The sequence below is a fragment of the Elephantulus edwardii genome, unplaced genomic scaffold, assembly GCF_000299155.1.
Source record: "Elephantulus edwardii isolate Elephantulus edwardi_28Jun2011 unplaced genomic scaffold, EleEdw1.0 scaffold00348, whole genome shotgun sequence".
Classification (NCBI taxonomy): Eukaryota; Metazoa; Chordata; class Mammalia; order Macroscelidea; family Macroscelididae; genus Elephantulus; species Elephantulus edwardii.
This window is the reverse complement of record NW_006400098.1, coordinates 1,617,817-1,640,538: the sequence shown is the minus strand read 5'-3', so window position 1 is coordinate 1,640,538 and position 22,722 is coordinate 1,617,817. Positions and strand designations below refer to the sequence as shown.

Sequence of the window (22,722 nt, the reverse complement as noted above, 5' to 3'; positions counted from 1 at the left end):
CCACCCTACACCTACTGGGTCCAGTGGTCAAGAGGAGACAGCCTACAAGGGAACCAAAGCACGTCAGATACCTGGGTCACAGTGGATGAGCTGGAGCCTGGGACCTTGTACAGTTTCGCTGTCTGGGTTCAGAGAAACAACGTCAACAGTGTCAAAGTGACAACTGTTGAGTCTACAGGTGAGGCACCCTTACGTCTTTCTGAAAGCATCTCCGGGGTGGTGAAAAGGAGGTAACTGAAGTCTTGTGATTGTCGTCGGAAAAGAAGGTCCAGGCATCACTAAAGTTCAGAGTTCTAGTGTTTTTTCCGAGTATGTTTCTCTTTAGATTCCAAGATTATATAGGAAAAGGTATTTAAAACCAAAATGAAGGCGAGCTCTGGTGGCCTAGTGGCAAGAAGCTGCACTGTAATCCCAGAGGTGTGCAGTTCAAATCCACCAGATGCTCTGCTGGAGAAGAAGGAACAATCTCCTCCTGTACCAGTCAGATCTAATTTGATGGTACACACACAAAAAAAATAAAATAAAATAAAATAAAACAAAAACAAAAAAAAAACACAAACAAACCAAAATGAAGTGAGGGGAGGGGACAGGAGGGGGAGGGGGTAAAAAGGTGCAACAACGAATAAGTGAAAATCTCACTTTTCTGTAAACTTTTGTTAAAATCACAATTAAAATAAAAAATTTTATATAAAAACAGAAAAAAAGGAAATCTCCCCTTTGTACCAGATGCTTGAAGACTGGGTGACTTGGAAACCCTGACTTTCTGCCCCTTCTACCAGTACCCAACGCAGTTCCAAGACTTGAAGTGCAGGACCGCAATACCACCGCCATCACTTTGGCGTGGGCAGCTCCCCAGGGCCCAGAAGAGCCACCCTACACCTACTGGGTCCAGTGGTCAAGAGGAGACAGCCTGCAAGGGAACCAGAGCACCTCAGATACCTGGGTCACAGTGAAGGAGCTGGAGCCTGGGACCTTGTACAGTTTCGCTGTCTGGGTTTGGAGGAATGACGTCAATAGCACCAGTGTGGCCATTGATACGTCTACAGGTGAGGCATCCCTAAGCCTTTCACAAAGCATTTGGGGTGAGCAAAAGAAAATCATTAGAATTTTGACATAGTCCCTGAAAAAGTAGACAAGTCCCAGATAGAAAGGTCTCATTGGTAGGAGTGTTTCCTGTTTAGATATCAGGACTGTAGAGAAGAAAGGGCATCACTCCTTCCCTCTGGAAGTTCAGAGATTGGGAACATGGAACCCTGACTTTCTGCCCCTTCTACCAGTCCCCAACACAGTTCCAAGTCTTGAAGTGCAGGATCGCAACACCACCTCCATCACCTTGGCGTGGACAGCTCCCCAGGGCCCAGAACAGCCACCCTACACCTACGAGGTCCAGTGGTCAAAGAAAGAAGACAGCCAACAGCATAGAGAAGGAACCTCAGATACCATAATCGTGATCAAGGAGCTGCACTCTGGGACTTTGTACTTCTTCACTGTGTGCGCTCAAAGGAATGGAGTCAGGAGTGACGCCAGGGATCTCACGGAAGCCACCGGTGAGACCCAGTCCAGTGACGGACTCCACTCTAGAATCATGGGGCGAAGGAAGGAGAAAGGATGGGAGCCTTTGGGGGCCTTCGGGGAAACCAGCTGGTTTCTCATGTTCTGGGGAATTTACCCAACCTCGCTGAGCTTCAGGGTTCTTGGCCAATTGTTAGGGAGTGTCTTTCCTCAGAAATCAAGATTTTAAAAAAAAATGGACCCATCTCCCCTTTCCTTGAGAAAAGGTAGCTCTGAAGTTGAGGGCATTCCCTGACTGTCAAGCATCCCCTGTCAAGATGCAGTGACATCATCAGCTGGACAAGAGACCACCTCTTCTCATTCCCAGATCAGTGTTCTGGGAATCAGTGGGGTCAGGGAATCAAGACCACCCTGTTGACTAACTTCATGTGGAGGTTGGAAGCTTGAAGATAAATGTCAGTAACTTCATCTTGAAACATGATGTGCTTGAAAGTTAGAAAGGTCCCAACCTTGGCTGCCCAGAGAAAAATGAAAAAGGGGTCCCAGGGCTGGAGCTGGGGATGAGAAGCCTGAGGCTTTGTGGTCCAGACAAACCTCGGGTAGCACAACCCCCCCTTTGAGATTAGAGGTGTAGGTTGGCTGAGTATTCTCGGGCCTTGTTTGATGGCGGAGGTGGGCTGAGGTGTGGGGGTCGCTGAAGATCCACCTTTGTTAAATCTCTAATCTTCACCTCTCAGTCCCCAATGAAGTCACTGAGCTGCAGAACACAAGTCAGACCAACAGCTCAGTCACCTTGCACTGGAAGCCCCCAGCGGACCCCTACCCTCAGTCCTATGTATACTGGGTCCAGTGGGCCAGTGGAGGACAGTCACAGAGGGCGACCCACCCCCAAGGAGATGAGATCAACCAGACAGTCAAGACCAATGAGACTCAGTGTGTGGTGAAAGCCCTCTTACCTGGGACTCTGTACGACTTCACGGTGTGGGCAGAGATGAACAACGTATCCAGTTCCACACAGAGCCTCCGTGCATCCACAGGTGAGATGGGGATGGATCTGATCCACGCCGCCGGCTTGCCTGGGCTTTCTTGGGTCAGATGTGGGAGAAGTCGAGTGAACGAACTACAAATCCCATCAGGCCAAGGAGCAATGGCCTGAGAGTCTATAACGGGACAGAGTCCAAGGACTTATGGGTATTGTAGTTTGACAGTTTTTCCAACGCTGAGGGAAGATTAGAAAATAAAAGAAGTTACCAGGGGGTTTTGATCTTTGAGGGAGCACAGGATTTGTGTTGTTCTCAGACAACTGGCATGACAGGTAACAAGTGGGAGGTCACATTAAGTAGCCCCTCACTGACACTTGGTCCTCCTCTCACCCAGTTCCTGACCCAGTCACCATCACCTCCTGTGTCAGCATCTCGAGTGGTTACGGAGTCTCTCTGACCTGGTCCTGCCCCTTGGGAGGATATGAGGCCTTCAAGTTGGAGGTGGACGGACAGCAGGTTGTCCAGGACAAGTCTTCCTGTGGGAAGGACATCCCTTTGTCGGGGCTCCAGCCGGCTCGGTCCTACCTGGCCACTGTCACAACCATGTGGGAAGGAATGAGTGCACCTGCTGCCTCTGTGACCTGCCATACTGAGAGCGCAGGTGAGCAGAACCACAGGAGGTGATGCGGGAGAGAGGCCACCTTGGTCCTACCAAGCTGTGATGGGGTCTCGCCTTAGCCATGGGTTTCTGAACGCTTAGCTTTGGTTTCTTCTATATTTGTTGTTCTTACGTGCCATCAAGTAGCCTGCGACTCATACAATCCTATGTACAACAGCCCTGAACCCTGCTCTATCTTGTGCCAATCTTACTGTCTCTGACACACCTATCCCCACTACCCAGTCACTGAATCAATCCATCTCATCAAGGATCTTCCTCTCTTCCTCCACCCTCCCAAGCATGATGTCCCTCTCCAAGGACTGGTCCCTCCTTGCAACATGTCCAAAGTATGTCAGACGAAGCTTCAGAATCCTTGCCTCCAAGGAGCAGCCTGGTTTAACCCTCTCTAGGACGAACTTGTTTGTTCTCTTTGCAGTTCTTGGTATGCTGAATACTTTTCTCCAGCACCACAGCTCAAAGGCATCAATTCTCCTTCTATCATCCCCAGTCATTGTCCAGCTCTCTGATGCACAGCAAGTAACTGCATAGACCATGGCATATATCAGGTGCACCTTAGTCTCCAGGCTGACATCGTTGCTCTTCAGTACTTTGGAGAGAACTCTAACAGCAGACTTTCCCAAGGCAATTTGTCTTTTCATTTCCTGGCTGCTGGTGCCAAGAGTGTTGATGTGGAGCCAAGCAAATGAAAGCTTGATAGAATTCACATATCACACAATTCACTCATCAAAAGTGGACCACTCAGTGGTTTTTCGTATTCCCAGAGGGTTGAGGAACCGTCGCCACATCTGCTCTGTAACATCCTCATCATCCTCCATGTGGTCCTTTGTATCTTACGTCTCGTGTTTAGCATATTCTTTTCAAGGATCATACACGTTGTCACACGAACCATCACTTCATTGTTTCTCATGGCTGAATCACATTCCCTTGTATGATTGACAGCTAGTCTTCCATTTAGGTTCTGATGATGCCCTTGTAAGTCAATTCTAGGTAAATAGAGCCTCACTCTCTTTTTAAGTTTCCTTACGCTTGCTTTTTTATTATCCATATCTTTATAAAGCCAATTTTATTTGTGTTTTGAGGGCTGAAAGCATCTGCAAGTGAACTTTGACAGTGAAAACATCAGCAAATTATGCACTGCAGTATTGCATGTGAAACATGAAATAGACATACAAAATACCCTATAGGCCATCTCATACTTGGTTTATCCATTCACCAGTTGGTAGATACTTGGGTTCTATCCAGCTTTTGGCTCTTACGAATAAGGCTTCTAGGGGAGCTCTGGTGGCCTAGTGGCAAGAAGCTGCAACTACAGTCCCAGAGGCACGCGGTTCGAATCCACCAGATGCTCTGTCGGGGAAGGAGGGGCCATCTCCTCCTGTACCAGTCAGATCTGATTGGACGGTACACGCACACACAAATAAAAAAAAAAAAAAGAATAAGGCTTCTGGGAACATTTAGGTGCAGGTTTGTCCCATTCTCTTGTCTCTAAACCTTGGAGTGGAACTTCCATGAATCGTGTTCCAAAGTGGTTACTCCATATAACATGTAGTAATGGGACACCTGAAGAAGTCTTAATCCCACATGCAGGAAGATTCTGACCATGGTCACAGACCGTACTGGGCCCCTGTCCTTGGGACAGTCACTTATATGCTAGGAAGTAGAGCCTCTTTTAAGATTAAGTCTTCAATATGGAACAGTTAATTTGAGCATAAGTAATGGAATGCCTCCATAAACAGTACCTCTTTTGCTCTGAGAACAGAAGAAATAGATGGTGCCCGGCTACTGTTACTGAGTGTTTGGTCAAAGGGTCAATAGACTCACTAATCAAAAGAAAAAAAACGCAAGACAAAATTTCAAATGCTCAAGAAAATTCAGACTTTTTTTTTAGCAGATAGAGGTTTGAGGAATCCCCAAAAATATTTCCCTGAGATGCTTTTTTAAATTAAAAAATACACCCGAAAGTCTTCTTGAAGCCAAGCTAGAGTTTTGGTTAATTCATAAAGAAAGCCTGCATTTATTATTGTGCTCTTCTAAGAACCATCTGTATGTGATTAAATTGAAAACTGCAACTCAAAAGATTACATGGGGAAACTCAGGGGGCATTGAGCTTGGAAAAAGGAAGGGGAGATGGTTGTACAATTCAAAGAATGTAATCAATGTCACTGAACTGTATGAGTAGAAATTTTGAAATTAGTATATATTCTGCTGCTGCTGCTGTTGCTGTTATGTGTTGTCGAGTCGCCTGCGACTCAGAGCGACCCTCTGTACAACAGCCCTAAACTTTGCCCTACCCTGTGCCAATCTCACCATCTCCAACACACCTACTCTCATTACCCCAGTCACTGAATCAATCCATCTCATCGAGGGTCTTCCTCTCTTGAGCCGTCCCTCCATCCTCCCAAGCATGACATCCCTCTCCAAGGACCGGTCCCTCCTTGCAACATGTCCAAAGTATGTCAGACAAAGCCTCAGAGTCCTTGCCTCCAAGGAGCAGCCTGGCTTCAACCTCTCCAGGATGAACCTGTTTGTTCTCTTGGCAGTCCATGGTACCCTCAATACTCTTCTCCAGCATCACAGCTCAAAGGCATCAATTCTCCTTCTATCATCTCTAGTCATTGTCCAGCTCTCTGATGCATAGCAAGTGATTGCAAAGACCATGGCCTGTATCAGGCACACCTTAGTTTCCAGACTGACATCTTTGCACTTCAGCACTTTAGAGAGGTCTGTAACCACAGACTTTCCCATCGCAATACATCTTTTAATTTCCTGGCTGCTGGTGCCAAGAGGGTTTGTTGACTGTGGATCCAAGCAAACCAAAACGGTGAACAATCTTAATCTCTTCACCATCCATTATGACGCTGTCAATCGGCCCAGTGGTGAGAAGCTTTGTTTTCTTGATAGTCTGCTGTACATGTTCCTAATAACAGCACTACTATTTAAGTTTATTTATACACTAACATTTGCTGTGTAGCTAATTTTAAGTGACATTAGTTATAGTCACAATGCTATACAAGCTTTTCTTTATTTACTTTCACACTTCTTATTGCTCCACACAGAAACTCTAAACCGACCGGGTAATAACTTCCCTGCCTCCTCTTCTCTGTAACTCTTGGTAATCTCACATCTACTTTCTGTTTCTAACTTGTAATTTTGTCCAAGTGGAGTTATATAATATTTGTCTTTTTTTTTTCGGTCCGGCTTATTTCACGTAGAATCATGTTCTCAAGGTTCTCCATGTTATAGCCAAAATCAGAACTTCCCTTCTGCTTATGACTGAATGAGACCCTGCCCCACTTGGTTCTTCTGAGGATGGACTCTGGCGTTGCTTCTGTCTTTGATGGTGGGGACTTTGCCTTGCCCTTCAGGCTGCTCATGGTCCTGGGTGAGGGTGAAGGTAGGAGAGCAGAAGGCAGGCCTGGGCTCTAACGGCTCCAATGCGCCTGCCCTCAGGAGTCATTGCTGGTGCCGTGGTGGGCGTCCTTCTGCTTCTCGTCCTGGTGGGCCTGCTGGTTTTCTTCTTGAGGAAGAGGTGAGACGCAGGGCAAGACCGACCACCCTGGGAGGATGAGGAGAGTGAAGACCCTTGGTTCCCCATCTCTCTCTCTCTCTCTCTCATGTGTCTCTCACCTCGTTATCCTTTTCCCAGGAAAGAGAAGAACCAGGAGAAAGCAGCATTGTGGGATCTGGCCTTCAGGTGAGCACACGGTTTGGAGAAGTGTGTTACATTCCAGGAAGGGCAGACAGAGTTCAGAGTTAGCCTCTCCTTAAACTGTTGGTGGCTCCAATCCACTGAGAGGTTCTTTGGAAAGAAAGCCATTGAAAACCAGTGGAGGAGAGCTCCCGCCCCTCCCGATGCACATGGGTCACCGGAGCTGGAGCTAATTGGATGGTGTTCGTTTGGGTTTTGGTTTTCCTTCGATTCCTAGGCCTGCTAGGAAATACCATCAACTGTGTGGCTTAACACAACAGAAGTGGATGGTGTCAAAGTTCTGGGGTTTGGATGGACAAAGCCTGGTGTTGGCCATGTTGTTCTGAAGGTGGCTCTGAGGGAGATTCTACCTGCCTCTGGTTTTTGGAGGTCCCTGACTTGCAGCCAAGGTGGTGTCAGACGGATGTCTCTCCTCTTTCTCTCTCTCGGTTGTTGTTAAGTGCCATGAGTTGGTTTTAGAGGCCACCCTCCCTCTGAAAACTCGCTGGAGGGTCACCTCTGAGCTGGTTCTGACCTGACCGCACAAAGCCACCACAATAACACGTACAGCAGAAGGAAATACTACCCGCCCCATCCTCAAAATCTCTGCTGTGTCTGAGCTCGTGGTACGGAGTTGTGCTCCCAGCCCAAGGGCATGGTGGAGAGGCCATGAATCCACCAGCTTGTCCTCAAAAGAATAGACAATCTCCCCTCAGTGATTTACAGCCTCTGAAAATCCACTGGAGGGTCAGCTATGAGTCACTTCTGACTCCATGGTAAATAACAACAACAAGTCATGTGGGAAGGACTCTGGTGGCCTAGCTCACAGGGAGCTGTGCTGTCATGTGTCTCGGGTGATTTGAGTCCACCAACAGCATCAAGGAAGAAGTTAGAGCAATAATGGCCCATGCTGTTTACCGCCTCAGAATCTCAGCAGAGGGTCTGCTAGGAATCAGCTCCCAGTTAACGGTGAGGAGTTTGAGGGGGTCACAGCGGATTGGCATACATGGAGCGGCAAACGTTTCAGTGTTTAACTTCCAGTCAAGAGTTTGGCAGTTGGAATCCATCAAGAGGTATCTCTGAAGGAATCTTTGGCGATCAGCTTTCTTTTTTTTTTTTAAATTGTATTATTTGACGTGTACTGTCAAATCAGATCTGACTGGTACAGGAGGAGATTGCCCCCTCCTTCTCCAGCAGAGCATCTGGTGGATTTGAACTGCGGGCGATCAGCTTTCTAAAGGTGACAGCCAGGGAAAGATCTAGAGAGCACAGTTCTGTTCTGATACCCAGGGGGTCGCCGCGAGGCAGAGTGGACATGAAAGTAGGGGCTTGGCTTCAGTGTGTGTTCGATTCCTAGGACTGCCGAAGGAAGACCAAAGAAGAATTGATGCCTTTGAGTTGGGGTGTTGCCAAAGAGTCCAGAATATTCCATGGCTACCCAAAGAACAAATGGCCTTGGACGAATTGCAAACAGGGCGCTCCTTCCAGGCAAAGAAGTGACACTTTATCTCACATACTTTGGGCATATTCTCAGGAAAGAGAGGTCCTTGGAAGAAAGTATCAGGCTTGAAGAGGTAGAGTGTCAGTGAAAGAGAGGAAGATCTTTGACAAGGTGGGTTGGCACTGTGGATGCAACAGTGAGCTTGAACATGGCAGACGTTGTGAGGATGGCGCAGGACAGGACTAGCTTTTGATCTGGTGTTCAGAGAATCACTATGAGTCATAGGTGACATGACAGCACAGAGTAATGACAGGGCTACTGTAACAGAGTGCCAGTGTCCGGAATAACAGCACAGAAGATGCTACAGTTCCTACTCCAGTGTGACCTCGTGTTAGCTTAAGTGTTAGCATCTTCAGCAACAGAAGAGATGGAAGAATTCATGGTGGGCAGCTCCCAAGAAGCTGGGCAGGCCCTGCAGCCGGAACCCAAGGGAAAGCAAGTGGGTTTTAAAGAGGAGAAGAGATGCTGTTTCTTTGTCCTAAGAATGCAAACGTTTGAAACCTTTCTGTACCACTCTTTTCCCCTGCAGTTTCCCAGAAGACATCTCGGCTGAGGATTTTGCCGATCACGTCAGGAGGAATGAGAAAGACAGCCATTGTGGATTCGCAGAGGAATACCAGGTAGAGAAAGAGCAGGGCTTCACGACGCCCAAACCCAACCCTCGATCTTCCCACAGGTATCAAGATGGAACAGACGTGTTGTTGTTTGGTGACGGTGAAGAGTGTCGCGAGTCACAGTGGCCCTGCCCTATGCCAGCCTCACGGCCTCTGTCCTCCTGGAGCCCCCTGCTGCGGACCTTGTGCCAGTCCATCTCGTGTGTGGTCTTCCTGTCCTTGCTGATCCTCTGCTCTGCTAAGCATGAGGTCTTTCTCTAGGAACTGACCCCTCCTGATAACATGTCCAAAGTCTATGAGATCAGGTCTCTCTGTTCTTGCTTCTTAGAAGCCTTCTGGCTGCATTTTTTTCCAAGACAGTGAACTAACAGAGCCACACATGTTTTGTGAGATTAAAAAGAAAATTTCAGGCATGATTATATATCTTTCTAACTCACTGGAATCTTTAAAAAGTGACAGGAATTTGAGGCAATCCTAAAGAAACTCCCTAGATCACCTAATTTTCCCCCAACCACTTCTTTCTCATCTACCTTTCTAGTACACTTATCTTTCCCAAAATTCTTTTTTTAAAAAATTTATTATTAATTTCAGTCAAAATTTACAGAGACTTTGGATTTCCATTCATTCATTGTTGCACTTTTCTCCCCTCCCAGCCCTCCCCCCCCCCCAGTACATTACCCTCTTGTAAAAGTAAAACAAAAATTCTTTCATTATTTTACAAACTCTCCCCCAGGTCCATTCCACCATGTAGCCTTCGCTCTAGACTCCTGTCATGACAAAAATATCTAATCACATATCCCTTTTAAACAGTTTTCTCCCTCATCTGTTTCAATGCAGTATATTGAACCCATCTTTCTCACTCTCCCACCAACTCCGATGTCAGTCCTGTTTTACAGCAGTGGCACCACGCAGTATTTGTCCTTCTGTGACTATGATACTTCACTCAGCATAATGTCCTCCAGGGTCACCCATTTTTAATAATATTGCATGAGTTCCTTGTTTTTCAATACAGGGTAGTATTCCATTGTGTGAGTATACCATAACTTTTCTATCCATTTGGTTTTTGATGGGCACTTGGGTTGTTTCCAACTCTTTGCTATTGTGAACAAAGCCACGATAAACATGGATGTGCATATATCTGCCTGGGTGACAGTTATGGTCTCTTTGGGGTATATTCCCAGTAGTGGGATTGCTGGGTCAAGCGGTATTTCTATTTGTAACTCTTTGAGAAAGCACCATACCGCCTTCCACAGTGGTTGCACCATTTTACACTCCCACCAAGAGTGAATAAGGGTTCCAGTTTCTCCACAACCTCGCCAGCATTTGTTGCTTGCTCAAAATCCTTTCTAATAACTTGCACATGTGGTAGAAGACATCAATTCTTTTTTGTGTGTGTACTTATTGTAAAAACCCATTATGCGGGGATTAGACGTGGCCTGCAGCAGGCGAGCAGAGCTCTAGCGGTGTTCTTGGTGGAAGGCAGAGAATCTCCAGCCTCACTGCACCCCTCTCCCACTCCTAGCAACTAACCCTGGAAGGACACAATCAGCCCCAGACGGTGGCCTCGGCTCCTGAGAACAACGCCAAGAATCGCTACAGAAACGTGCTACCCTGTGAGTTTTTGGGCCCCAGGGTAGCACACGCTGTCTGCACTTCACTGCTAACTTGGAATGTTGATAGATTGGACTCATTTGTTAAGTGCCATGGAAGAAAGGCCTGGTGCTCTTCTGTAAAGATCAGAGTCAAGAAAACCCCGTGGAGCTAATTTATATTCAGCAACACGTGGGGGTCTCTATGAGTCAGAACTGATTCAATGGCAGTGGGTTTGGTTTTGGGGTTTTGCCAAGTCCTAAGTTCCCCCTGACTTGTTCTTAGCCCTTGTCTTGTCCACACCCTGTCACTGGTCTTCATTTCTATCCTATTTCCATGGCCCCTTAATTTGTGGAAGAGGTAAAAATCTCCCTCTGATTGATTCCTTTGAGAAGCCCACTCACACCAGGAGAGGTTCCTCTTTTCCCCATCAATCCCCATGTTCTCCATGTCTGTCTACACCTCTGCACACTTTGACCCTGGGTCTTAACCCCAGTCTCTCCAACTCCCTAGTCTCTCTGCTCCATTTCTGCTTCATTAATACTTCCCCTTTCCCCTAGATGACTGGTCTCGGGTGCCCCTGAAGTCCCTCCAAGGAGAGCCGGGCTCTGACTACATCAACGCTAGCTTCATTCCCGTAAGGATGTGTGGCTGGGAGCTGGGACCAGAAGGGTGCTGCCTGGGTTCTCTAGTGAAGCAAAATCAGTGACAGGCAGATAAATGAAAGGAAGGAAGAAAAAGAGAGAGAGAGATGATAGAGAGGTAAATGATTTATAGATAGATGATAAGTAAACATGATAGATATGGTAGATAAAGTTAGATGTAGAGAGATAGGCAGATGATTTACAGATAGATGATAAGCATGATAGAAGAAGAGAGAAAGCTGATAGATAGATGTTATAGAGAGAAAGAGATTAAAAAGTAGATCAATGAATTACAAATAAAGAGATTTCTTATAAAGAAATGGTATTAGATAATTGTGAGAGATGGCGAGTTCATAATCTGTTGATGAGGCAGCAGACAGGAGACCTCTGCACTTACATCTTAAGTTCTGTAAGTCAGGGGTTAAGAAGAGTGCAAAGTGCAGGAGAAAGGGAGAGGGAGAGAAAGAGAGGAAAAGAGCTCTGGCAGATCATCCGTTTATATAGTATAGATAGGCCACACCTCCAAGGAAACTCCTTATTTACTGATTGGTTCACAACCTCAGATGTATCACGGTAGGGATTCCACTAAGTTATGTTACATTATGTAACATTATGTTACGTTTTAGTACTTATTGGAACAGCAAGCAGCCCCAACCTCTGCCAACCCCTGAGAATCAAGGCCTAGCCAAGCTGACTTGTAAAATTAACCAACACTGGTGTTGAAAACACTTTCAGACATGCCTCATGAGGCCACCCACAGCACACCCTCACCTGCCTGCCTGCTTTTCTCCATCAGGGTCTGTGGAACCCCCAGGAGTTCATCGCAGCCCAGGGTCCCCTGCCCCAGACGGTGGGCGACTTCTGGCGTCTGGTATGGGAACAACAGAGCCACACCCTGGTCATGTTGACCAACTGCATGGAGTCTGGCCGGGTGAGAGTGGGCCTGCTTTTCTCAGTTCTCTGATGCTTCTCTAACAGAAATATCGCTCAGCGGGTAGCTTTAGTCAACACATTTATTTCCTCACCATCTGTTGTTGCTGTTTTGTGCTGCTCGGTCAGAAGTGACCCATAGCTGATCCCCCAGCATATTTTCAGAGGCACTAAACCACATGGGAGGAGATCGCCCATTTTCTCCTGCAGAGCAGCTGATGGATTCAAATCATGCACCTTTGGGTTGGCAGTGTAACTCCTTAGCACTGAGCCACCAGAGCTCGGGAGGCTAGAAATCCAAGTTTAGGCCCCTGAACTTTAGGAGAAAGCTTTCTCTGTCTGTCATCTCTGGAAAAACCCTTCCCCCCCCCCCGCCACCTTTTCCCCATTGCCTCTTTGGTGATCTTCAGATGGTATCTGTCTTTCCTCATCTTTGATTTCTTTCTTTCTTGTTTAGTCTCTTTCATATCTTAGAAGAGATTTGTTGTCGGCTGAGGGAAAAGACAGAGACAGGGACACTCAGGAATGGAGATCAAGCCAGAAAGCGTGAAGGCAGGGGGCTAACAGCTGGGAGAACTGCACCCCCTATGCTAGGCCTTTCTGTGGTTTTACTGAGAATCACCAGGAAGTAAACAAAGGAAAATCACAAGAGAGTAGTAGACAACAACAAAGGATCATGGGGAAGTAAATAATAAAGAAAAAATCTTTCTGTAAATAAGGCCAAATTCTTCTCTATTGTTTACCTTTTGCTTCTCTCATGAGGGAGGGATTTAGTAAATACGAACTAAGAACTATGTAGCCACTTAAGAATTGCCTTAATACCTACCCCTGCAAACATTTAAGGATTGTCTTATTGCTACAGGGTGGATTCCAGCTTCTACCAGCCTCCTTCTTGTCTTGATAGAGCATTTGGTTTATTATTAATAATATTAAACTTTATATTCAGCTTCCCACAGAGATTGACTCAAGATGCACCCTATAACTGATCTGATAGATTCATGGAACCTCTGAGACAGTGTCCTTAGATACGTTTCAAGGCTAGAAATAAACTCACCCTTAAGGATCAACTCTCAGCCAAACACTAGACAGGTCTGTGAAGCGAACAGTAACTCGGGGGAGGCAGGGGAATGTACTCCTCAGAATAATCAGCTGCAAGCAATCAAAAGTGTGCTCCCAAACAAAACTCGGTAGGCAGGAAGGGGGCAGGAAAGAAGGACAAATGGGACCAGGGAATCCAGGTAGGAAGCAGGAAGAGTACTATTGCATTAAGGAGATCACATCAACTGTCATGAAACAGAGTGTGTACAAATTGTTGAATAGAAAGTTAATTTGCAGGGAGCTCTGGTGGCCTAGTGGCAAGAAGCTGCACTGCAATCCCGGAGGTATGTGATTTGAATCCACCAGATGCTCTGCTGGAGAAGGAGGGGCAATTTCCTCCTGTACCAGTCAGATCTGATTTGATGCTACACACACACACACACACACACACACACAAATAAAATAAAAAATAAAAAAAAAGTTAATTTGCTCATAAACTTTCACTCAAACTACAAAAAAGAGAGAGTCGTTTAAGGGAGAAAAAAGATGCAATCTACAAAAATACCACCTTAAGAGGATAAACATCTATTCCCAAATGGGATTACACGCACAGATAATTTGGGGTAGGATTTACAACACTTATTTTAGGGGCACACAATTCAATCCATAACTACCTACGTTTTGGTGCTGACCTCCTGAATTCAGACCTCAAATCTGGGTCTTTTTCTGTCTCCCAACATAAACTCCGTCATCCATCCTTTGACCCTCCACTGGTCCATGTGTGGGTGAGAAAAAAAAAAGAGCTTAGGGAGTGTCTTCAATTTCCAGCGCTTCTATAAAGAAGTACCTCAAGTTCTCGTTATTAGGTGCTGTCGAGTCAAGCACAACTCAGAGCCACCCTGTGAACAAGAGATCGAACCCTTGCCCTATCCTGTCTGTTTTCACAATATACGCCACGTTCAAGCTCACTATCGCAGTGACTATAACAGTCCATCTTGTTGACGTGCTTCCTCTTTTTTGCTGACTCTCTTCTTTACCCAGAATGATGTCTTGGTAGCTTTAGAAAATATACATTTATTTTTTTTAATTTAAAAAGCTAAAAGCTCAAATTCTATGAAGCCAGCTCTCTCTCTGTATCTTAGTTACCTAGTGCAGTGATAATAGAGATATTACACGTGGGTGGCTTTAACAAACAAGTGTACTTTTTTTTAAAAAAATTTTTGATTATTGTTGTTAGGTGGTGTCAAGTCAACTACCACCCATAGCAGCCTATGAATTGTTGTTTTGTTAGGTGTCACCAAGTAGTGTATGATCCATGGTGACCCTGTGAACTGCTGACCTAAACCGTGCCCTATCTTGAGCCATCCTTATCATCTCTGGTACACTTGAGAGCCCATTGTGGAACCTCTCTCATTGAAGACCAGTCTGTCTCATTGAAGATCTTCCTCTCCTTCTCTGAACCTCCGTCTTTCCAAGTATGATGTCCCTTTATGATACAGAATTCTGTGCATACCAGGAAGCAAGATTTCTCTTGGCTGTGATAATCTATACCTGGCTACCCACAGGTATGGCCTTATTGCTAGGAAATGAGGATTATTTTATTATTTTGCTTGGCCTTGGGTTGAAGGCAGCAGCGGCTTCAAGCCCAAAAGGGCCCTTGGGCCTGCAGCCCTCGGGCCAGTCTTTCATTGTTTTTGTTTAGACATTCCTCTAGGTCGTATAACCCTGGTGTACAAGTTGCTGTTCCGCGGTCACTTGTGGTTGCTGTGACGCTGAACACTGTGACACGGATGTGTCAAATGCATTAATGGTTGGCTACCCAATGCGCACTGAGAGTGGGGTGGAGCTCCCTGATTAAAACAAGCGTGGAAGAAGGAGTGGCATCCACTTTAATAATAGCTTGCCTCCGGAAACCCTATGAGCCTGGAGAGAGGATGAAAGGCACCCAAGTGTTGAGGACTCTCCTTCATAGGGTCGCTATGAGTCGCCTGTGACTCGACGGCACTTAACAACAACAACAACAACAACGTGTACCATCAAATTGGATATGACTGGTACAGGAGGAGATTGTCCCTCCTTCTCCAGCAGAGCATCTGGTGGATTAAAACTGCGTATCTCTAAGATTGCAGTGAGCTTCTTGGAAAGGGAAACTTTTTAAACATAAGGGCCACAAAGACCTGGGACACGCGGCTTTATCTCGTTGAAAATTCCACTTTCTCACATACAATGGACATGCTAACAGTCACTATTCCTTAACGCGGCAGATCCGTGAAAATAGTTCCTCTGGGCCTCCTGGTGCCTGACCCTCCCACTTCTGTGCTCTGTCCAGGTGAAGTGTGAACATTACTGGCCACTAGATTCTCAGCCCTGTACCCATGGGCATCTGCAGGTGACTCTCGTGGATGAGGAGGTGACCGAGGACTGGACAATACGGAACCTGAAAGTCTTCAATGTAAGCACCATACTGACCTCTAAGTGCTTCTCCTCAAGTTACTCCACACATTTCCCCCATCTCAGTCCTCCAGTGCTGCTGTAACACAAAAGCCGTAAGTAGACGGCTTTCACAATCAGAAGTTTACCCTCACACCACTTAGGATGCTACCAATACAAACCCAGAATGCTAGCTCTAAGGAAAAGCTTTCTCTGTGTCTCCTGGCTTGAGAAGTTTCTGAGCACAAGGACCTCATGTCCAAAAGATGACTTTATGTCCGAACTCTTCTTTCTGGGTGATGGTTGGTCCCTCTCGTCTATGCTATATTGCCTAACATCTTTTATTTTCCAAAAGAGATTGGCTCAAGATACACACTACTGCTATAAATTGGTTCCTGTCTTCATTAACATTATAGAGATTAAGATTTACAACACACAAGATTTTTACATCAGGTCACAGAATAGAGAATGATTATGTAATGTTGAGAACTGTGGCCTCACAAAGTTGACCTATATTTTTTGAGGAGACATAATTCAATCCTTAACACCTACCAACCCAGAACTCTCTAATCACACCCCAAGGGACTCCAATTTGAACAAAAATTTCTCAACAAACCTTAGACACAGCCCACTCCGAACCACCCAAAGGTCTTACAGCTATGACTTTCCCTTTCTCCAATCTGTCCTCCTGCTAGATGGATGAACAGAAGACGCTGTCTGTGCGTCAATTCCACTACGTCGCCTGGCCGGATCACGGTGTCCCCCACTCCCCAGACCCCTTGCTGGCCTTCTGGAAAGTCCTCCGCAAGTGGCTGGACCAGAAGGTGGGGGACGGTCCAGCCATTGTGCACTGCAGGTAAGGACCGGCTGAGGACGACTCCCCTTTTGACAGAACTCCTCCCACTTTGGAGGGTCAGATAACAGAGTTACGTGGGTCGCTGAGGACGGTAGAGGAGGTCAAAGAGGAGGAGGGGGGAGAAAAAGGCAAAGCAGGAGGCAAGGAGATTCCAAGGCCTTTAAGGTCTCATGGGGATGTTCTGCCCTGCTCAGTCGGTTGCTGTGAGTCAGCATTCCCTCCACACGACTGGGCTTGGTTGGGTTTCATTTTAAAGTAGACTAAGATGGCTTCGTGGTAAAGAGTTGCACTGCCAACCCAAAGGCACATGGTTCAAATTCACCAGCTGCTCCACAGGAGAAAGATGGGCAATTTTCCCCGCATCCCGTGTGATATACTGCCTCTGAAAACCCACTAGAGGGTTAGCTTTCAGTCAGTCCAACCCAATGCTATGTAACAAGACAGTTTTCTCTGAGTTGTGGAAAAATCTACCTTGCAAATAGGCTGAGAGGTCCCTTGACTGGCTGAATCTCAAAACTTTGGCCCTAAGGGAATCTTTTTTTTAAAAAAATATTGTATTATTTTTACGTGTACTGTCAAATCAGATCTGACTGGTACAGGAGGAGATTGGCCCCTCCTTCTCCAGCAGAGGATCTGGTGGATTTGAACCGCGTACCTCTGGGATTGCAGTGCAGCATCTTGCCACTAGGCCACCAGAGTTCCCTCTAAGGGAATCTTTAAACTTTAAAACTTGAACCAGATATAATCTCCAATGTCTTCGTTAAGCCAAATAAGGCTTTAGTTTGTTAAGTCAATATGTCTACCTTGAACACCGTGCTCTTTTTAAGGAGTCAACTTGATGATTGACAAGAGCAGTTCAGAAGTTTAGATGGGAAGATTTGAGGGGTAGGGAGTTCATGTTAGTGAAGAAAGAACAACTCGGAAAAGGGGCACACAACTTGAAGAATGCAACCAATGCCATCGAAGAAGACATTGTCATGTAGAAATAACGGTTGGATTGGTGGATGCTTGACTGTGCATACTTCCAACAATGAAAAAAAGACAAATATAACAGATGGAGAAGAGAACAGTGATCAAAAAGTTAAGCACGGAACTGTCATATGATCCACCAGTTCCATTCCTGAGTGTATACAGCACACACACCCCCACACACACACTCATACAAATGTTCACGCAGCACTCTTCTCAATAGCTGAAAGAAGGGCACAGCCTGAATTCCCATCATCCAAGGAGTGGCTACATAAAATGTGGTGTACGGGGAGCTCTGGTGGCCTAGTGGCAAGAAGCTGCACTGCGATCCCAGAGGTGCACGGTTCGAATCCATCAGATGCTCTGCTGGGGAAGGAGGGACAATCTCCTCCTGTACCAGTCAGATCTGATTTGACGGTACACACACACAAAAATAATAAAATAAAATTTAAAAAAATGTGGTGTACACACACAGTGAAATATTATTATATCACTAAAAGGGAAAAGAAAGTCCCAATACAACACGGAGGAGCTTTGAAAACATTCTCTGCATGAAATTCATCACATTGACTGGAAACACCTTCTAAGATCCTTTTTCCAAAGAAAGAGGGTCACGTGCACCAGCACCAGGGGTTAGCTGACCACTGTTGACATTGACTTTGACCATGAGGTCCCTGTGTGTGTCACATAAAACTTTTTTCAGAGATAGTTTCCAGATCTTGCTTCTGAGATGCCTCCCAGTGGGCTCAAACCGTCAACCTTTGGCTTAGCATTTGAGTGTGCTAGTTATTTGCACCATCCTTGGGCACCCCATGGGGACTCACGGTGAACATATGAGGACTTGAATGTAGCCTTTTGGAGGGGGGCCACCCAAGCCAGTGAACGACACCCCTCCTGTGGTCTGACCACTTCACGTCTCCACCCAGTGCCGGCGTGGGTCGCACGGGTACCCTCATTGCCCTGGATGTCTTGCTGCGGCAGCTGGAAACTGAGGGTGTCGTGGGGCCCTTCAGTTTTGTGAAGAAGATGAGAGCAAGCCGCCCCCTGATGGTTCAGACGGAGGTAATGGTGTTTCTGAGTGGGAAGGGAGGGTGGAGAGGAGGGGGCGCTGTGGGAGCCCTTGGGGGGACCAGGGTGGAGGCTGCCCCTCAGTCCTCGTGTCCCCTCTCCAGAGCCAGTACGTGTTCCTGCACCACTGTATCCTGAGGTTCCTTCAGCAGTCCTCCACAGCCCCGGCGGAGGAGAGCACGAACGGGGATGTGGGAGACCTCATCTACGAGAACATAGCTGTGGTCAAAACCCAGGAGCAGCAGGCGTCCACGGCGTGAGGGCCAGAGACCCCAGGCCAGCCAGACCCAAACTCTTGGTCTCCCCTTGAGGCCAGAGGCCTGGGGTCCCAGGTTCCCAGGCCTTGCAGAGAAAGGGGTGGAAACCCACATTTCTATTTCCTCACAAAAGAGATTCGGTGGAGTTGAACTCCTGAGGCCTGTGGGAGGTGGAGTGTGGAAATCTGGATTCCAGCTTCCTTGAAGGAGGCAAGGAGTGAGGCCTTCTGTTTCTTTACCAGGCCCTCGAGGAGGAGAAGGCTGCATCCTGGACCTAGAGGATGAGGTCTGGAACTGGGGTTTCTAGGTTCTAGGTAAGAGGGGTGCTCCAGTGGCCTAGAACGGAGTGTTGTGCTGCAAACCAAACAGCTGCATGTCCGTCCAGTGGTTCGAATCTCCCAAGCTGTTTCTCAGGAGAGAGTAACATACATTCTCTTGTGATAATTTACCGCCTTGGAGACCCAGTGGAGAATCACCAGGAATCAGAACCATCAACAGCAGCCAAGTTGAGTTTTTGAGGAAGGAGGGCATTTCCAAACCTTTTGCTCTTGGCTCGGTTCCGACTCTGCTATGGATTGAGTATTTATTCCCTAAATATATGGTGTGGACCCTAACTCCCCAGGTCTGTGGCAGGAGCCCTGGTGGCATGGTGGCTTAAGTATTGAATTGCTGCCTGTACAAAATAATTGGTTTGAACCCACCAGCCAATCCAAGGGAGGAAGGTACAAGGCAGTCGGAAACAGTGAAGATTTCTAGACTTGGAAACCCTACATGGGGTCCCAGATTTTTCTGTAGGGTCCTTATGAGTCAAGTTCAACTCTGTGGTGACGGAGCTGGTTCTGGATTTGATGCCAAATTGGAATTTGGTTATTAATTCCAATTTGGGAGAAGTTTGACTTTGTCATGTCAATGAGGCAGGGTTAGTGTAGGTCGTATCTAGCTTCAGGCTGTTTTGAGATATAAAAAGAGTTTAAACAAGCAAGCAGAGGAGACATGGGGTAGGACAGATGCCAGGACCCGTGAAGATCTCCAGGGAGCTAGGAGACAAGACACCAAAGAGGACCAGGCCCTTGTGAAAGGTCTCCTCTAGAGCTTGTCTTGGACCTCCAGCTAAACTCTTCTGCTCATCAAAGCCACCCACTTGTGCTACTTTTTCTAGGACCCACAATCCCGTTGCTCACTGATTCTATTCTGACCCACGGTGACCCTGTAGGGTAGAGCGGAACTGTCCTACGGGGCTTCCGAGACTGTGACCTTTATGCAAGCAGACAGAGCATTCCGGAACAACTAAGAGAGATTCACAACAACGCAGAACAGACCCCACAGGGCTTCCTGGAGTGCCAGTGAAGAATGGTGAGTGTTCCATCGACTACCAGCAGAACAGACTCGTCTTGGAGAAAGCGCACCTACACGCAGGGCTTTTTGAGAGCCGCGATAGTGAGACCACGCCTCAGACTTGGAGCATGTTATCAGCAAGGACCAATTTCCGTAGATGGACATCATGCTTGAAAAAGTGGAGTATCAGTGAAGGAAAGGAAGACCCTCAGTGAGGCGGATTGGACTGAGTCCAGAGCCGACTCACCAGGACCTAACAAGAAGAGTTCTTAGACAAGCATCTTTCCCCCTTGGAGCGGCTCCTGATTTTGAACTGTGGACCTTTCTGCTGGCAGCCGAGTGTCTAACCACTGTGATACCAGTACTCCTTGAAGAAGGAATTACGAGCCAGAATACCAGCTGCCTGAGGGACAAGGGCAGGCGGGATCCTGCCCAGCCTTAGAAACCAAACCAGTTTTCCATAATCCAGGACTGAAGAGATTCATCCCTCTCTCTCTCTGGGACCCCTGTACCCCATTCTCTGTCCATAGTTTACTGTTTATGTCCTAATTTATTAAATTATGTTCTCCAGGATACTGGTTACCCTGGTGGATTTCTGGATCTGGAAATAATGCTGGCGTTGGAGGCAATGGGGTTTGGAATATTTAGGCACTGAGGCAATACCCTAGAGAAAAGAAGCTACCACTTGCTGTCAAATAGAATCCACCTCCCCGTGACCATGTGGCAGCTTAGAGCTGGGTTCTCTGGGATTTTGCTTTGTTAACTTTTCTCTGTGAGTCGAGCAAGATTTTGCAGAGCAAACTGGGTTTCCTCCCACCAGCTCCTGCACACCAGGTTTCCCTGACATTGACAGGCAGTCCCTACATCGTCACTGTCTTCCCTCGTCCTGTTTCCATGCGTCCTTCTCTCCTGCCCCTTCCTGCCTTTATTCTGAGCTTTACTCCTGGGCTGTCCTCTCAGTCGTATATGTTCTTGATCCACTATTTGGGTGGAAGCGCAGCCATGAGTGACTGAGTGAGTGACCCCAGTTCCAGGTTTGGTGGGTTCCTCCAGGTCACAATGCCTGGTGTCCTGCCCACCTGTATCACACCTACTGGTCTTTCCCCATAGTTTTCAATGTCTGGGGGGTTTGTTTTGGAAGTAGACCAGTAGGTCAGCCTTCTGAAGCACCTCTGAGTGGACAGCAGCTTCCAGCTTTTTGATGAGCAGTCCAGTGTACTGGCCCCTTGCACCACCCAGGCGAGGAATCTCTTATTGCTGTCAGTTGCCATCGGGTCAATTTTCAATTCCTAACAACCCCACCTGACAGAGAACTTCTGTGTAGGGTTTTCTGGGTTACTATCTTTTTTTAAAATTTGTTTTTTATTTTGTGTGTGTGTGTGTGTGTGTGTACCATCAAATCGGATCTGATTGGTACAGTAGGAGATTGTCCCTCCTTCTCCAGCACAGCATCAGGTGGATTTGAATCACACTCCTCTGGGATTGTAGCACAGCTTCTTGCCATCAGGCCACCCGAGCTCGCCTGGGTTACCATCTTTATGGGAAGGTTCCGGGTGGAGCAGAGGTCAAGGGATTCCGCTATTAACCAAAAGGTTAGTGGTTGGAATCCATGAGCCACTCCTCTGGAGAGCAATGAGGCATCCAGCTGTGGTGGGCAGCTTTGGAAACCCTGTGAGAAGCTCTGCTCTGCAGGGGCGCCGGGAGTCAGAGGCTGACTTTGGTTGCTCGATTTGACATCTCTGAGGAGTAGAACTCAGGTCCCATTCCCACCTTCCCCTTCCTCTAAAGAATAACTGGAATTGCTTCTTGGCCTTTTGGCTAAGATCAAGTGTAGTATCCGTTCTTATCAGTTTAATATCAGCTTTGTCCTCTATCCGAGGACAATATATTAAGTGGATTTTTGGAACTAGGAAATGGAATTGCAGCTGGCTCCATCCACTCCATGCACCCACCTGGTGGTATGGCAGTACTTCCAGGAATAATGGTGCACACAACACACACACACACACACACACGAGTCACTGGATGAGTTCAAACTCAAATCTTCTGGTTCAAAGTCCAGTACCTCATAGTTGCAAAACTAAAGTGCAGTGCAGTGCAAATGTAGGTTCTTATCAGCTGAACGTTTCAAAGTCTAGGTGTGAATGGTCTGAATGATGTGGATGAGACTTTTGGAGTTAGAGGTGTGGGGGCTTCCCTGCTGGGACAGGCTTTAGGGTTCTTGTAGGGAGAGCTCGGTGTCACTGGAACCAATGGGTTGGTTTCTCTGTGAGTTTTCCATCTGTAGTAACAGGGTATCTTGTTGTCCGGGTCACCTGGGACCAGGTATGGTGGCGCTTGTTGGTCCGGATACCTGGGTCTCCAGGGGGAGTTTCCTGCATTCATCACCAGGGTCAGGTATCCAGGCGTCTGGTTCCTGTGGCCTCAGGTGGGCGCCCTGTGTGTGGCCCAGGCAGCAGCAAGCAGTGGGGACGAGGACAAACACCTGAGAAATGCCATCGTGGTTCCTGGCTGGGGAAAGGGCAAGAGGAAGGGGTCTCCCCGCCTACCCAAGGGGGGCACGGAGACACAGACGCACATATACACAGAGGCGCGCGCGCGTGCACACACACACACAGGCGCACGCGT

At 47.2% G+C, this 22,722-nt stretch overlaps 1 protein-coding gene across 1 annotated transcript in view; it reads left to right on the top strand.

Annotated features, from left to right (window-relative positions):
- Positions 1-22,722, top strand: part of PTPRH (protein tyrosine phosphatase, receptor type, H) — a 47,585-nt gene that overhangs the window by 24,056 nt on the left and 807 nt on the right. The window contains exons 5-18 of the mRNA XM_006901881.1: positions 780-1,046; positions 1,278-1,547; positions 2,250-2,549; positions 2,890-3,156; positions 6,625-6,703; positions 6,821-6,868; positions 8,893-8,983; positions 10,500-10,590; positions 11,128-11,204; positions 12,008-12,142; positions 15,509-15,631; positions 16,305-16,465; positions 18,361-18,496; positions 18,607-18,758. Of these exons, the coding sequence (XP_006901943.1) occupies positions 780-1,046; positions 1,278-1,547; positions 2,250-2,549; positions 2,890-3,156; positions 6,625-6,703; positions 6,821-6,868; positions 8,893-8,983; positions 10,500-10,590; positions 11,128-11,204; positions 12,008-12,142; positions 15,509-15,631; positions 16,305-16,465; positions 18,361-18,496; positions 18,607-18,758 (2,197 nt within the window). The remainder of the gene's footprint in view (positions 1-779; positions 1,047-1,277; positions 1,548-2,249; positions 2,550-2,889; positions 3,157-6,624; positions 6,704-6,820; positions 6,869-8,892; positions 8,984-10,499; positions 10,591-11,127; positions 11,205-12,007; positions 12,143-15,508; positions 15,632-16,304; positions 16,466-18,360; positions 18,497-18,606; positions 18,759-22,722) is intronic.